Source organism: Somniosus microcephalus, chromosome 18 (genome assembly GCF_052327205.1).
Source record: "Somniosus microcephalus isolate GS21.2 chromosome 18, FLI_Smic_1.0, whole genome shotgun sequence".
NCBI lineage: Eukaryota > Metazoa > Chordata > Chondrichthyes > Squaliformes > Somniosidae > Somniosus > Somniosus microcephalus.
In genome coordinates this window covers 41,781,835-41,799,561 of record NC_141004.1, presented here as the reverse complement: position 1 = coordinate 41,799,561, position 17,727 = coordinate 41,781,835, and the positions used below count along the sequence as shown (strand labels likewise).

The 17,727-nt window shown below is 43.4% G+C and overlaps 1 protein-coding gene across 2 annotated transcripts in view; it reads right to left on the bottom strand.

The window, feature by feature from the left end:
• itpr3 (inositol 1,4,5-trisphosphate receptor, type 3) overlaps nt 1-17,727 on the bottom strand; it is a 324,911-nt gene that overhangs the window by 173,182 nt on the left and 134,002 nt on the right. For both annotated transcript variants that reach the window (XM_086011397.1, XM_086011396.1), the window contains exons 4-5: nt 14,717-14,803; nt 1,864-2,022 (exon numbers count right to left, since the gene is read on the bottom strand). In XM_086011397.1, the coding sequence (XP_085867523.1) occupies nt 1,864-2,022; nt 14,717-14,803 (246 nt within the window). The remainder of the gene's footprint in view (nt 1-1,863; nt 2,023-14,716; nt 14,804-17,727) is intronic.

Sequence of the window (17,727 nt, the reverse complement as noted above, 5' to 3'; positions counted from 1 at the left end):
TAATGTTCTTGCCTTTTGAAAACCTGAACTGTCAAGTGATCCAGGCACTCAAGGAGGTAAGAACTCAACTGATCCGGAGATCTTTAATGTAAAAAAAATCCCAAGGTGCAATCAAATAAAAATGGATCCTGAGCCAAAGAAGGAAACATTAAGTGGGGAAGGCCAGAAACTTGGTTAAAAAGGGAGGTTTAAAGGAGGAGAGGGAGGTGGAGAGGCAGAGGGATTTAAGGAGAGGATTCCAGAGTGCGGCAGTTGAAGGCACGACCACCAACGATGGGACAAAGATGGGGAGGCACAAAAGGCTAGAGTTAGAGAAACGGAGAGTTGCGGGGAGCATGTAGGGCTGGAGCAGGCTACAGAGATAGGGAGGGAAAAGACTATGAAGGGATTTAAACATGAGGATGAGAATTTTAATTTGGGTGCATTGAGGGACCAGGAGCCATGACAAGAAACAAGGGAAGGAGTGACAGCTAAGTGGGACTTGGTGCAGGATAGGATATGGATAGCACAGTTTTGGATGAGCTGAAGCTTATGGTGTGGAGGATGGGAGGCTGGCCAGGACAGCATTGGAATGCTCGAGTCTGGAGGCGACAAAGGGATGGATGAGGGTTTTGGCAGCAGATGGGCTGAGGTAGAGGCGGACAATCTTATGGAGGTGAAAGTAATCAGGCTTTGTAATGATGAGGTTATAGGATTAGAAGCTCAACTTGAAGTCGAACAGGATGCTGTAACCGGAGACAGAGTCCAGGGAAGAGGGATAGGGAGTTTATGGTGGAGGACAATGATGATAGCTTTGGTCTAGAATTGTTTAACTGGAGGAAACTGCAGCTTATCCAAGACTGGATGTCAAACAAGCATTCTGACAGCAGAGGCAGTGGAGAGGTCGAGCGAGGTGGTGAAGCGGGTGCTGACTCCATGTCCAGATGATGAAGAGGTAGCATGTAGGTGAGGAAGAGGAAGGAACCATGGATAGGTCTTTGGGGGACGCCAAAGGTAATGGTGTGGGGGATGGGAAGAGAAGTCATTGCTGGAGATGCTCTGGCTACAATCGGATAGGCAAGAGTGGACACAAGCAAGGGTAGTCCCAGAGCACGGCAATGGAGGAGAGGTGTTGGAGGAGGATAGTGTGGTTGACCGTGTCAAAGGCTGCAGAGAGGTTGAGGAGGATGAGGAAGGAAAACCCATCATGATTACAGACATATAAGGTGTAATTTGTGACTTTGAGCAGAGCCATTTCAGTTCTGTGGCTGAGGAAAGATGGACCTTGACTGGGAAGACAACACATTCACAGTCTTGAGCGAAAAGGGAGGTTGTCAGTGGGGGGTAGTTTGCAAGGATAGAGACGTCTCGAATGGGGTATTTTGAGGAGGGGGTGATGACAGCAGTTTTGAAAGGGAGTGGGGCAGTAGCTGAGGAGAGGGAGCTAACATAGTGGCTAGGAAAGGATGTTAGATAGCCAGCAGTTTAGTGGAAATGGTGTCAAGGGAACAGGATGTGGGTCTCAGGGACATATAGAGGGCATGAGGAAAATAGGAGCAAAACTAGAGAAAGAAACAGATTAGCAATATGGCAGGGGAGAGCCTGGGGGAAAGTTTGGCTTAATGGCAAGAAGAAAAGGGGAAGCAGCAGAAGCAGATGAATGAATGGAAACAGTCCATGGGCTCCTTAGGCTTGTGGTGGGTGGTGAGGGAGGCGGGGACTGGAGAAATGGTTGATCATGGAAAAAAAAGCTGGGAGCTATCTTTGCTCTCCAGAATGATCCTGAAGTAGTGGATTGTTTTGGCAGATTCAACACCCAACATTTATCTTTTACTTCCTTCAAGATCAGTCAGTATTTCTATGCGATTACTGGTACACACTTACATTGTCTCCATTACTCCTTAGCTTCCAAAATGGCTGAATGAATAACCAAGAGCCTTCATTCCCTGTACCATCCAAAGTGACTCTCATGGCATTCTTCTCCAAGAGAGCTGGTAACCTCTTATTCACAGTCAAGTATTTGTTGCTTTTCATGTGCAGCAGCTGAAAGAGGAAAACAATTGACAATAACTCAGGGAAGGGGAGACTATTTATTTAGAAAGCAAGCATTTTCCACATTATTAGATATTTAATTAGTAACATCAACAATGGTCATTCTATAGACAATTGAAAGCATATGTTATCTATTTAGGGAGCACGCAGCAACAGGTAACAGGTAACAATCCTAGTAACCATTACATCGCTTCATAATGATCCCTTTCCCACACCAGCTAGTGTGCCCCACTATTTAACATTAAGTTTCCTGATTATTTATTTGAACTTGCAAATGAATATTTTTGGAATCTAATACTCAATTCCCTTTGAATATAGCTGTGAGTGTTACCTTTCTGATGCACAGTGCAGGGCCCATGGTGCATATTAAAGTGTAAGAGATCCAAGGTAACAAAAGAGAAATGATATTTTTTGGTAAGATATAGAACAATCTCATTCTTCAAACTAGATTCATTCTATAAACATGTCAGGAACTTTTTTTTAAATTGGTCAATATTTCTTCTAGACTTTAAATGTAATATAGTTTAAATTCAGCTGCAGTATAGCTGAGGTACTAAAACATTACAAATTAGCCAAAATCTGTAGAAATCCTGATCCAGTTTAATTGCTGACTAGTACTCAGGCATATTTGACGGGTGAGATGTCCACAGATCTTATATTTATATTTTCAAAATGGGGCCGACAACCTTTCAAAATTAAGTCAATGAGGCACATCATGTTATTTTCCATCAGTCTGCACTCATTGTGGCCTGGTTATCCATTTGATTTCTTATGTCGTAATGTGTTAGTCCATGGCAGTCAGTCTGTGACAATGTGAGTTACTTTCCTGTGTGGTTAATTTGCCTGGCGTAACCAGGGCAGTAGTGACCTGAAAGGGCATTGGGTCACTTACTGCCCTTTTACGCTGGCATTCCAGCCACTACCACCTTAGTAGGGGCCTTTTGATGTGCAGCCCGAGTGCCCGCTTGCTTCAGGTGGGAGGCCACTTTCAATATGAAAATCAGGTCCTATGACGAACATAGGACCCTGATTGTAATTTGTAATAGCGTTGAGCAGCCTAACCAGCGGTCCTTAAAGAGACTGCTTGAAGCAGTTCAAAAATTGGCCTGAAACCATTTTCATCTGTTACTTCTGTGAGGCTACGAGGAACAGGTCACAAACTGTAGTTGTAAGATTTTGGTGCAGTGTACAAGTACAATATGTAAAAGTACCTACAACACGTATACTATATGACAGCATGAGCTTAAAGTGACAACACCAAATAAGGCAAATATTTTTTAATGTTGATAATTATCAAAGCAGGTTCAAGCAAATCAAAATTCCAATGCGAGTTATTTAGAGCCTTGGCCAAGTGTCATGAGCAATCAACTCAACAGACAGCTAAGGGGTTACTGTTAATGCCCTATCTGTCCAAATGGTAGAATTGATTATCATGAGTGTCTGTCAGTTAAGGAAGAACCTCTTAAATCTTGTATGTCAAAGCTCGCCTTTGGAAGCCCAGCAGAATTGTTTAATAATCAGGGGTTTTCCTTGTATCTCCATGTGAAGGCAGTGAGAAGAGGCTCTGTGAATTTCTGCAGCATAACATAGCATTAGTAATTCTGCTAATTGATACTGAAAAGGTCTCTAAGATCTTGCATGTTTTATGATTTCCAGAACAATTTAAGTTTTGTGAAAGTTATGTAAGTTCATTATTGTACTGCAGTTCTTTTATGGTGGTCTTATGCTTCTGTGTAATTACATTGATTGTAAATAAGTTTGGTCATTAGCTTCAGCCTGAATGTCATGGTCTGAACAGTGTACTATTTCTGGCTTTTGGATAGTGGGAAATCCATGTAATCTCCAAAGTAAAATACAGAGGTAAAAAGATAATTGGTCGATCTGTAACATGACATCTCATTCACTTCATGCATAAGAGTGCACATTTCAATTTATACGAAACAATGGCCTGATTATTGAAATTACCAATTTGCTGAGAACCTACGTCAAGCGTGCTGGTAGAGAAATGGAATTTTAACAACACAAAAAACTGGAGCTAGTTACTGCATAATCACTGCCAAAATATCTCAATGCACAGTCACAGAGAACACAGCCCCATTGTATCCCCAGTCGTGATAGCATGTCATTGCAAGGCATCTTTCTAGAAAGTCTACCCACTCATTTTCACTTTGAATGAAAGACTGCAATTGTAAGTGATGTAGAAGACACTGTGGGTGAGCAATCAAGTGATCCATAAATGTGGTGTCACCAATACTTTGCAAGAGATTTGGAAAGTATGCATTTTAGAACAAGGTTAACTTGTTTAAAAAAAAAACTAAAAGGAGGTATTCAAAAGTTTACAGTGTTTCACAAGGTTGTGTTGCATTTCTAATGTGTGGCATTTTCATCTCAACGCAGTTTTGAAAAGGACAGGATGTCACTCTTCAGCAAGAATGAATGGAAAGCTGTATAATTATATATTTTAATTGTGCAACCTGAGGTGCCGACAAGTGGTACAATTGGCTTTGGTGCATGCACACCAGTCAAAATATGTTCCAATATTCCTCCTGACGTTTATCATCCATAAATTCCTTAGAAGGTATTTTTGGGATGGATCAGGAGCAGGGCAGAATTTCTGCCTACCCCATGCATGTTCTCCTAACCCTATGCTAAATCCCAGGATCAGGGACATTAGTATATTGCAAGTGCCCATGGCATTTTCAATGCAACTGGAGTAGGGGAAGGGCAAGAATTTGCTGTGACATAAGGAAGCAAGTTGTTCCAAACAAAGATTTTTCAAGAGCTTAAAGCTGGCAAGGTTTCAAATTTCTCACGTTCCCTTCCATTGACTGAAACAGGCATTTGAAATTTCTATGTCATCCATTTATCCCAGGATCAACTCCTGACAAGCAAGTGCACCTTCGTCATGCAGGCTTGCACTGCAATAGGGAAAATGAAACAGAACTGGCCCCACTTCCAGCAGAAATGTCAATGCAGTACAAGGGGATAGAGACCTAGGACAACTACCCCCAAATCTGCTCCAATTACAAAAATTCAGCACGTCTAAAAGGCAGGAACTCTGTGGCTAAGATATTCGAGCTTGTTAAAATAGTTGAATTTATTTTTTACTTGTCTGTGATTTGTGATCATTATAAAATTATTATTTACTATCTAAATCCCCTGATTTTCATAACTTCTTCCATTCAGATCATTACCTAGCTGTCCACTCAAGGCTACCAGATACAAATTCCCTGGATGATATATTAAAAGTTATGAATGCTCAGTGATAAATTGTTGTCACGGGTGAAATAATGAGCAAAGATACTGTAATAAATCCTGTTGGTACCCGAGAGATTTGGACAGTGAAGGCAAAGCAAAAGAGAATGGCAGCTCTTTGGGAGGAGTTGGAAAAGAGTACTAAAAAATCGTTAAACAAGAATATATTATTACTAATATATTCACACTATCTGCTCATAAGAGAAAGTGGTTTTAAGATTGATGGCCATATCAGAATGGGTTTGCCTACTGCAGGATATGGGCTCCTCTCACTGGCAGCTACAGCTAGTAAGAAGCAAAAATGAAACTGAACTCTTGACAGACATAACCTAACACGAAGGGAACATAAGCCTCAGAGGAAAGTTGATTCTTCAGCATTGAGACAGGAATCAGGTGGTCTATGGGGAAACAGACTAGATTGATTGACCTGGCAATTAGCAGAGGGCTTTGTTCTAAGAGAAGTTCAAAATGTGCATAGTTTAGGGCCTTGGCAGGTCTGACATCCTGTCACAGTGAGGGCGATTTTGCCAGCGCTCAGGGGTTGGGTTTGGAGGCGGGACTGCTGACAAAATCAAAATCAAAAAGATTGGCAGCAGGTCCCGAACCCACTTCCAAACCGCCTCCAATCAATCTTCCCTGGAGTCGGCTCCCCGATTTGCGCAGGGACCCGACTGAGTGGCGGGAAGAGGATTATAGCCACTTAACTGCTTGTTAACAGGTAGTTAACAGTCAGTTAAGAGGTTTTATCCAATTTTGCCAAGTCGACTGCGGGCTTCCTGATGTCCGGACACCACGCCAGGTAAGTTTGGCGTGCTGCGAGTCTGCTGTAATGTTTTTTCATTGATGACAGCTGCAGAAGTGGTGTGAAGGATCCAATGGTACACTGGTGAGTTTCAGAGGTAAGAAAATGTTAGGAAATTCATTTTTAATGTATTTAGACTTTTCTGTAGGTAATAAGCTTTGAAGTGTTTGTGTAGTCCCACCTCATTGGGAGAACCTCTCTCACCAGTGACAGATCGCTTCTGTAACCTCACCTGCAGCTGCCATCTGTTTTATCCTAAGGAGAGAGTCTCTGGAGAGCCTGGGTGCAAGGGCTCATCTTTGTACAGTGATTGGCAGTGGTTGCAGCACCTCAATGCTGTCAAACACTGAAAAATCATCTGTCAAACAAAAATGAGCGTGTCTCCTTTAAGAAAACCGGCAGATGACACATCATCAACTGACATCTTCTGACACCGGCTTTCTCTTAATTGGCCGGCAAGCCCACAGGGCGGGCTTAACAAGGCCAATTGACGCAAAGCAGCGTCTGTGCGTCGGGCGCCGTTGGGGGCGGGTTCGGAACCCACAAGTCAGCTGACCCGCTCCCAACTTGCCTCTTCAGGTAAGATCGCAGCCAGTATGTCACATTTATCATCAGTATGCTACGTAATAGTCCTTAGTACAGTGCCTTTACTTCTGGGTTATGATAAACATCCTTAGAGACCCAGCAACTGTAAAGGCTGTGAATACTTTGACCATTTTCTGTTTTTATTTCAGACTTCCAGCATTAATGTTTTTTTTAAAAAAATTTCAGCATTTGGTTTTATCTGAATGGAGGACATAGTAAAAAAAAATTGAAAGAAATTTGGTGTCGATTTTGTGTTCACTATATCATTCAGACCTCAACCACCTACTGGCTGGATGAGAACTTTGAGAGGGCCTAGCCTTGTAACATACTGCACCACCCCGACAGCTGAACTGCATGTGGAAACTGTCCACTGTTGTATGTGTGTCTGCTTCTGTGTGATGGAATTAATGTCAAAAGGGGGCAGAAAGTAATTCATAACACACTCATCCCTTCCCCTCCCCATTTTTGCCCCAGAGCTTACTATTTTGAATTTCCATGCCAATCCTCAGCCACTCAGGTGACATATCTTACAAGAATGCATCCGAAAGGTTGGACAGCTCGAGGTTAGCTCCCATTAAAGTGAATAGATCCACTCCAGGATTCAAGTGAGCCGTCTCGGTAACACATCAGTGAAGCAATTAAGGGCAGAAGTAAATGTATTCTCAGGAGTAAATATAACCTCGACGATCATAGACATTTGCTGTTTTATAAGTTGTAAGAGAGGTGGGGGAAAATTGGCTTCTCTTGCAATTCCATTAGCAAAAGGATTGCTCTTCAGTTTTTTTTCCTTTAGGGAAAGTTCTCACATCTGGCTGAAAAATATCAATACTTTGATTGGATTTTAATGCCTTGTTTATAGGACTAATTCAATCTTGTACATTACAACAGTGACTACACTTCAAAAGCTGTAAAGCACTTTGGGACGTCCTGAGGTCATGAAAGGCGCTGTATGAATGCAAGTCTTTCTTTTTTTCCCATTCATTGGGCTAGAAATTCATTATAGTCCAGGAATGGGCGGTATCATTAGAAAAGTTTGAGAATTAGCGCCAGGCGCAAATGGTTTAGACTGCACGCAAAATTCGTCCTCACTGCTCAATAAAATGATTGGAGTCCTAAATCAAGTCTTAAAGGCCTATCTCATTGGCGTTACACTCAAAGGGTGGACCAATATCGGGTGCAGTCTAATCACAACTCATCATTGGCACAGGCTTTTCCCAGTACTTAAAGGGAGGTTCATTGATACTGCAGCACCTCATTCTCAGCATTGCTGGCTGGGCAGCTGCCTCAGCAAGAAGAAACACAACATGGAGACGGGGGACTGAAGCAGGTGTAGTCATGGCAGATCCACCTCAGTCGGATGGTCAGGGTGATTCAATGGTTCAACAAATGCTACATACCACCATCTGTACCACAAGCTTCACACACTGCCCAAAGCACCACACCCACAGTGCTCACCCAGCAACAATCTCTACCTACCAACACTCACACCCACATCTCACACCTTGCACACAATGACAGCTATTCAACTATAGCAGGCACAAGGGTCATTAGTTATTAGAATGAATGTGATCCAGGTATGTTTATGCACAAATTTATTAATGGAGTTTGCAATATTTTGTGGTCTCTCTCATTTCACCTTTGCGCCCAGGAGGATGCTGTGATATGGCATGACACAGGGATGGCATAATGGGGATGTGGTGAGCAAAAGGGATCTGAGGTTTAAGTCATCCTGATGTGAGGCTGGAGGTCTAGTTGGAGAAGGTGGCAGAGTTCTGTGACCACCACCTTGGTGATGCGAAGCCGTCTAATATACTGCTCGTCACTTAATTGAAGGTAGGAGAAGTGCTGTCGGAATACGAGGGTAAGGCCCCTTGGTGAGAGCCCTGATGTCCCTCCTCATTCCTCTGCGCACATGTTCCCGTATTTCTCACTGCCTACGCTCCCTCTGTCGTAATGTTGCCAAGTGTAGCAGTTGGAATCTTGGAACAATAAATGTAGCTACTTTGTAGTTGCCAGAGGACTCCCGATACAAAAGAAGCTTGAAATTATTCTCACTGTTCGAGTGGGTCAAACTGTTGGAGTGGGTGAAACTGACAAGAAACCACTGAAACTAACCTGCCCCAACAGCTGGGAGAGATTAATGCTGATGCTGGCTTCCTGGAGCAGTGCGCCAGCTCTCCCTGTCGCTGTCTGGTCGAGGCGCTAAGGTAAGTGGCAACAATCAATTTTCCAGATCGGGCGGCCAGTGAGCGTTGCACGCTCACTGACGTCATGATCTGCCAGGCGTTGAAGTCCCCGGCGGCGCAACGGGAGTGGGGTGGATTTACAGTGCGGCACTGGATTCACCATCTGCTGGCGCTAACAGAAGGCACTAAGGCACCAAATTTTTCCCCCATAGAGTCTTCTCCTTGAAGCAGGATTTGATGTTTTGCATTATAAAAGGAAGCAGAAGACCAAAGGAAATTCAGGCTCCATAAGACTTACCCAAATCACTGTGATATAAACAGCTTCAAACTGCCAAAGCCAGGTGTACATTTTGCAACAAACAGGGCATTGTGGTTAGTAATATTTAACTTGCAAGTCAAATAATTCTGATTTCAACAAGCTAAACATGCAACTATGAGGTGGCAACAGCCCCCTTCCTCCTCCTGCTCAGCTGTGCTCAGTGCACCAATCACCGTGTTACCCTTGCCCTCTCTATCTAAATCCCTCGAGGTAGACGTAACTTGATCTGTTCTCAGGATCTGGGGGACACTGGCAAAGTCATATTTTTTACCCTGAGAATGTGGCCATCTCCTTGAACTGCTGCAGTCCTACTGCTGATCATATTCCCACAATGGTGTTAGATAGGATTTTTAGAATTTTAACCCAGTGGCAGTATATATCCAAGTGAGAATGATGTGTGACTTCGAGGGGAACTTGTAGGTGACGGTGTTCCCATGATCTGGCTATTCTTGTCCTACTTAGTGGTGAAGGTCATGGGGTTGGGAGGTGTTATTGAAGTAAACTTGGCCAGTTGCTGCCGTGCATCTTTTAGATAGTGCATAGTGTCACACAGTGCACCAGCGGTGGAGATAGTGGATATTGAGTCCAGTAGCAGACTGCTTTGTCCTGGATAGTAGCAAGCTTCTTCAGTGTTATTGCAGCTGCACCCATCCAAGGGAGTGATGAATATTCCATCACATTCCTTCCTCGAATGTTTTTCTATTTTATTAGTTCCTGGGATGTGGGCATTGCTGGCAAGGCCAGCACTTGTTTCCCATCCTTAATTGCCCTCAAGAAGGTGGTGGTGAGCCACCTTCTTAAACCGCTGCAGTCCGTGAGGTGAAGGTACTCCCGCAGTGCTGTTAGGGAGGGAGTTCCCATCATTTTGACCCAACGACGATGAATGAACGGCGATATATTTCCAAGTCAGGATGGTGTGCGATTTGGAGGAGAACTTGGAGGTGGTGGTGTTCCCATGTGCCTGCTGCCCTTGTCCTTCTAGTTGTTTGAGGTCACGGGTTTGGGAGGTGCTGCCGAAGAAGCCTTAGCAAATTGCTGCAGTGCATCTCGTAGATGGCACACACTGCAGTCATGGTGCACCGGTGGTGGAGGGAGTGAATATTTAGGGTAGTGGATGGTGTGCCATTCAAGCGGGTTGCCTTGTCCTGGGTGGTGTTGAGCTTCTTGAGTGTTGTTGGAGCTGCACTCCTCCAGGCAAGTGGAGAGTATTCCATCACACCTCTGACTTGTGCCTTGTAGATGGAAAGGCTTTGGGGAGTCAGGAAGTGAGGCACTCATAGAATACCCAGCCTCTGACCTGCTCTTGTAGCCACAGTATTTATGTGGCTGGTCCAGTTACTTTTCTGGTCAATGGTGACCCCCAGAATGTTGATGGTGTGGGATTCGGTGATGGTAATGCCATTGAATGTAAAGGGGTGGTGGTTAGACTCTCCCTTGTTGGAGATAGTCATTGCCTGGCACTTGTGTGGCACGAATGTTACTTGCCACTTGTCAGCCCAAACCTGAATGTCATCGAGGTCTTGCTGCATGCGGGCACAGATTGCTTCATTATCTGGGGAGTTGCAAATGGAACTGAACACTGCGCAATCATCAGTGAACATCCCACTTCTGACCTTATGATGGAGGGAAGGTCATTGATGAAGCAGCTGAAGATGGTTGGGCCGAGTACACTGCCCTGAGGAACTCCTGCCACGATGTCCTGGGGCTGAGATGATTGACCTCCAACAACCTCAACCATCTTTCTTTGTGCTAGGTATGACTCACGCCAGTGGAGAGTTTTCCCCCTGATTCCCATTAACTTCAATTATACTAGGGCTCCTTGATGCTACACTTGGTCAAATGCTGCCTTGTTGTCAAAGGCAATCACTCTCGCCTCACCTCTGGAATTCAGCTCTTTTGTCCATATTCGGACCAAGGCTGTAATGAGGTCTGAAGCAGAGTGGTCCTGGCAGAACCCAAACTGAGCATCGGTGAGCAGGTAACTGCTGCTTGATAGCACTCGACGACACCTTCAATCACGGTGTTGATGTTTGAGAGTAGATTGGTGGGGCGGTAATTGGCCGGATTGGATTTGTCCTACTTTTTGTGGACAGGACAAACCTGGACAGTTTTCCACGCTGTTGGGTAGATGTCAGTGTTGTAGCTGTACTGGAAAAGCTTGGCTAGAGGCGCAGCTAGTTCTGGAGCACAAGTCTGCAGCACAGCAGCTGGGATGTTGTCGGGGCCCATAGCCTTTGCTGTATCCAGTGCGCTCAGCCGTTTCTTGATATCACGTGGAGTGAATCGAATTGGCTGAAGACTGGTTTCTGTGATGGTGGGGACCTCAGGAGGAGGCCGAGATGGATCATGGCTGAAGATAGTTGCAAATGCTTGAGTCTTGTAGATGGTGTAGAGGTATTAAAGTGTTAAGAAATAAGCCAGTCATCAGGGATTACCCAGCCTCTGCCCTGCTCTTGCCATCATGTCGTTGATATGGTTGATCCAGTTAAGTTCCTAGTCAATGGTGACTCCAGCCCCCGCCAAGACATTGATGAAGGGGATTCAGCCATTATGCTACCATTTAGGATCAAGGGTGGGGGGGGGGGTGGACCTTTTATTTGAATCATTGCCGAGCACTTACGTGGCATGAATCCTACCTACCAGGATATTATCCGGGTCCTTCTGCAGGGAGAAAAATAACTGGGGAGGGAACAGAAAACAAGCACAAGCATATGACGACATACTTTGTTATCATTAGCTTGATAGGCCAAGCACTTGCACTTCATAAGTTCTGCAGGCTAGGAGTTTATGCTTTTGAAGAGTGCACACTGAGATCGAAAGGCCTCATCAGTCAATGCAAGTACGTTACATGCAGTAACAGTTCTGAATGCTGTTGGTGTTTATCCTAATTAGTCACTAACTAAACATAGCCCGTCTCATTCTTTCACTGATGGGCCCCAGAGAGGCAGCTTTCCTGTTTGCAGTCACGTAAATGAAAAAGTAAACTTCAAAAAATGAATAGTTTGGTGGTGGCTCTCTCCCTTCCGATCAATAGTTTCAGTACAAGTCATCTGCAAAAGTAACATAACCTCATCCACTGACTGAGCACAACCTACTGAACTGCAATTATAAATAGACCTTTGTGGTTTAAAGCTGTCATTTTGCCAATGCAAATGTTTTCCTCCAGACTTGGTGGATCAAAAATATCTGCTGGTGCTTCATTTCAGTAGCTGCTGATTCATTTACATGTTGTTTTGAGGAAATGACTGGTTGAATGTACAAGGTCACTCTCACTTGTAAAATGTACTTGCAAACTATAACCATTTGCTTCCCCACCCACATTCCTAGGGAGACCGAGTTACTCCTACATCCATTCAAATATTTAGCACCTTTATGAATGCGAGGACTTTGAAGAGGGTGAACACAGTCAAACCATAATACTTGCACACTTGCATGAACCAACAAAGTAGTTCCCTTTATCAGTAGTTTCAATACAATGAATTTTGAGGTCCTCCAGCTAGGCGTCAGTCACAAAGTCTGTAACAAATGTACAAAAAGAACGCCACCAGCATGAGGATTCACACAAAGGTGGGGATGCTTTGAATTGTCTTGGAGCAATATCTTAGGTTAGTTGTGCTTACATTATTCTCTATTCTGAGGTAACCAAGTACTTTTTGAATTCAGAAAAGTGGTTTGCTTTTATTTTGATGTTGAGAGCTCACTGCAGCAAGCAAAGGCCCTGCAAATGTGCCGCTGAACTCGATTTCACCTGCTGATTTCTCCGATACCTTTGGGAAAGTATAGTTACCAGAACATGTGGTCAAGCAGAAGAGCAAGTTCTTGTCGCAGTTAATGGCTCATTATTCTGGTTTAATATACACTCCTCAGACTTCCATGACCTGCAAGTATATTTTGTGGCGAGGACATGCACGGCAATTCTCAGTAATAAGAACCATTCACAAATACTTAATGAAGTCAAAATAAAATGTTTTTGTAAAACATGCCCACATACACATCTAAAGTGCACACTTAGGGAGAGTACAGCTGCATACATATGCACGCACATCTATTGATAATATATTAATCTTACATCTGCATGAAACCCCTGTTAACTTTTTTCAATTATAAATTCCTGTCCACATTTAAAATAGAAACTATTTATGTAAACCAGTGGCACAGTAATCCACCCTCCGACCAGTGCTGACACTGTAGCGCCTCCATTTTGCAACCACTGTAGATTGTGCGTTCTTGAAAGGTTGCAGCCTGAATACAGGAAGAAATTCACATTGGAACTGAGCCATTCCTCCTTGGAATAGCTAATACTATCACCGGAGTCATGTGTCCCTTGTACTCATGGATGACAGTGTCAACAACTAAAGGAGCAAGTTCATGGTCGATGAGTGCATTGATGACTGTGCAGCCCAATAGATGCTAGGAATTGTCCACCACAAGCCTCACAAAACCAGATAAAACAAGGAAGAAAGTTTAGTTCCCAAGCAGAATCAATTTTATTTTTGATATCTGATAATTATGATAATTTTTATGTTTCAATTAGCAGTATAAACAGAAATGTAATGGCTTAAAATTAAAATGTTGACATTCTGTCAATCATAAAGCAACTCCAGAGCCATGCACGGTTTCAGAGTCAATTTTCCTATCTTGATATAGTTTGCGTCAACCAACACTTAATGATTAGTAAGAGTGCATTTCACCCCCCCCGTCCCCCCCGCCCCTCCAACAACACTGCCACCCCTAACAGTAGATGAATTCTCTAAAGGACTTGTCCTCTTCTTCAGATGTTCAGCATCGAGGGAAAACCTCATGCATTTTTCCAAGTTGCACCGGAACAAACTTTAGAATTGTAAGCCAAATATTTAATGTAGTATAACAAACTGGTGACACAATAACCAACATGCTAGTAAATGAAAAGGTTATTTAATAATTACTATTTATTATTAGTTGAGCACAACTATGCCCACACACAAATATAATGGGCAACCTAGTACTATATTCAACAGTAACAGAAATGAGTGAGAATAAAGGGACCTGTGAGCAATGACAATTTTTTTTAAAAAATTAAAAAAAAAAAAAAAAAACTATTTTGATTTTTAAAAGGGGTTCTGATGGTGACACTCCGTCTTGAAAAGCTTTCTCAATATTTGTTAATATTCACAAGTTCTGCTTTTAAACTATCCTTATTATCTGTAAGCTGCTTTGACAGGTATCATTTGGTAGAAATGGCTGTTTACTAGTTATAAATGTCATGATATAAACCTAGGCCCCACTCTCAGCTATTCCCTCCCCAAAACCCTCTGCCTCAACACCTCCCTCTCTTCCTTTGACCCACCTTAAAATTCACCTCTTTGACTAAACCTTTGGACATTCTTCCTAATATCCCTTTCTTTAGTTCGGCATTCATTTATTTCCCTTGGGGTAAAAATTGGGTAGCGCCCCCGGGAGGTGCAAATCAACCGAATTTAGCCCCCCTCGTGTCTTGTGATGTTTTCCCATGCTAACGGTGCTATATAAATGCAAGTTGTTGTTATAGTCGGCACATACCTGCACTACACTGCCATATTTTATCACCTCTCCGTGTACTTTTTTATTTTCTGTTTCATTCTGCTTCTGTTCCAGCTCAGCTGCATGCTGTGAAAAGAAAATGGAGGTGAAAGTGAAATTGTGTCAACATGCCTTTTATTTACCATCAATGAAAGAGTCAGAGATTTATAATGATTTGGGGTGAAAAAAAGACATTTTTAAGCTTCCACCGGCAACTTAATTTTAACCAATTTCTTCCTCACAAATGTTCTAAATAGACTACTGCCTGTGACTCAAGAGCACTGCAGGACCACTCAGGGTACAATGGTCTTTAGCGTGAGAATGCTCAGACACACAAGAGTCTGTTTATGCTAGGAGTGTGTGCATCATGCTTAGAGTTGTTATGTGTATATTACTGTTGACAATTTAAACAGTGCCTCAAGCTTCTAGGCACTTTCCCAACAAGAGTTAACCAGCTTGTCAGCCCATGCAACATAAGCCTATCTTCCACAGTCAGCTGAGAGTAACATTGACAGAGGCCAGGACTAGATGATGTGCATGCCCTCTCTGCTGGGGAATGGTTCCATAACACTGGGAGACAAGGCTGTGCAAAAAGTAACAGTGGCAACATCAATCTATAAAGCAAAAAATAACTTCCCGATAGTGACTTCCTTTGGGATTTAAAGGGATCAAGTGAACCACTGCTATGTGTTTGTGTCCCAATTATTGTCATGGGGTGCCAACACCTCTTTTCTGATCCAGCATAAGAGGGACAGCTCAACAGCAACTGATGGAGAGGCTGTAATCACTGGGCAGGTTTCAATGCTGGGAGGGGCTTCCATGCTAACATATTCTGAGTATTGTAAAAGAGATGCTCAATTTTGGACTCTTTGAATCAAAATTTATCCAAACTCCATGTATGATCTATAATTCAGGGTATAACAATCTATTTTAAAGTGAATCTGTTCAAAAGATTCTTTATTTGGAGTGGATAAACTGAACCATGTGCACCGCTTTCCGCAGATTTGCTTCATTTGAACAGAACACAGAATAGGCATTGGATTTGACTCAGCTAATCACAATAGACACCTGGATACCCTCCAGTTACAGAATGGTCAAAGGGGGATCTTTGCAAGTTATTTGTGCAGCTTTACAAACGCGTTCATAAATAGCAATGCAATATTGTAACAACACTCAAGAAGCAGGACAAAGCAGCCCGCTTGATTGGCACCCCATCCACCACCTTAAACATTCACTCCCTCCACCACCGGCGCACCGTGGCTGCAGTGTGTATCATTTACAAGATGCACTGCAGCAACTCGCCAAGGCTTCTTCGGCAGCACCTCCCAAACCCGCGACCTCTTCCACCTAGAAGGACAAGGGCAGCAGGCGCATGGGAACACCACCACCTCCAAGTTCCCCTCCAAGTCACACACCATCCTGACTTAGAAGTATATCGCCGATCCTTCATCGTCGCTGGGTCAAAATCCTGGTACTCCCTCCCTAACAGCACTGTGGGAGTACCCTCACCACACAGACTGCAGCAGTTCAACAAGGTGGCTCACCACCACCTTCTCAAGGGCAATTAGGGATGGGCAATAAACGCTGGCCTCGCCAGCGACGCCCAGATCCCATAAGTGAATTTTTTTTAAAAATTTGCGTTGCAAAAATGTAACAGCATTGTGAAAAAGTCACAGAGTAACTCATATATACTACATTCATGACACAAAAAAAGTCACAGATATACTACATTCATGACACAAAAAAAGTCACAGTGCTCTAGCACCAATAATTTGGTAAAGATGATGATCCCCCCCACCACCCCATTGACAAATAGATCTGTAGACAGGAGGACAAAGGAGGTAAGGGAAAAGTAAACTTCACTTGATAAATACCCCCAAAAGAACTTCGAGTCCCCACGGGTGAGTACGCGCTGGGTACTCACGCGTAGGCCCAACGAAAGTGGCGGTTTCGTGCATGCACTGCGCATGCATGGGAAACCGGAACTTCCGTTCCCTTAAAGGAAGGGGTTCACAGGTCGAACACGTGCGCCGGAGAGGCTGCGCGTATGCCTGGAACTTCCGTTTTCTTTGCAGGTTTCCCCGGGAGGGTAAGTCTCCAGGAGCTACGCTTGTAAAAAGCAGTCGCAAGGCCTGCTTTTAACAAGGTAAGTGGTGAATTAAGTTAAATTAAAACATTTTTTCCATAGGTTTATTATTTTTAAATACTTTAAAGAAAGGTAAGTTTATTTTTAGCCCCGTTAGAAACTGTAATTAATTTTTTCAAAAATTTAAATTATTGTTTAAATAGTTATTTTATGTAATTTATGGTTATTTTAAAAATGTGATTTTTTAAAGTATTTGAAGTTTTAGTGATGTTTTGGGGCTGAATTGTATTCATAGATTTGACAGTCTTCCTGTCAAATCTATGAATACAGATTCCCTGCTACCATTGGCTCTCCATGGCCCACGTGATCCTAGGGGACGCTTCAAACTAACTGCGCCCCTGGGATACGCAAGCACTGCGTGCCGGCAGCTGGAGCAGGCCCAGGATCAGAATCCCACGCGGGCCCACAGCACAACGGCCGGCGCGCTAGTTAAGTGCAGGTCGGAGGCTTGCACCCGCGGGAAGCCTCCGACCTGAATTTCTGGGCCAATAACAATTCTCTTTAACAAGACGGAGCTTAATTAAAAGGACCTTAATTAGTTCATAACATTTCAGGAAACTAAAATCAAAAATACTGCAAAACTACAGCCAGAGACCGACAAATTCACTGGAAACAATTTCCACTCCTTTACATGAAACCACATCACCATTGTTCTGGTGAAGTTTGCAGCAGGAAACAGGAAAACTGTCACTGATACGCCTGCCACAGCTCGAACAGCCAGAGGGATGTGGCAGGAGATGTAAATTCTTAATTTGTAAGTCATCTGCCATTTCTTGAACAAAAATGCCTCGTACGGTGCTCTCACATTAGTCAGAGCAGCGAAAATACATGCTAGAGCTTCCATTGTTACAGTACGGTTAAGGAT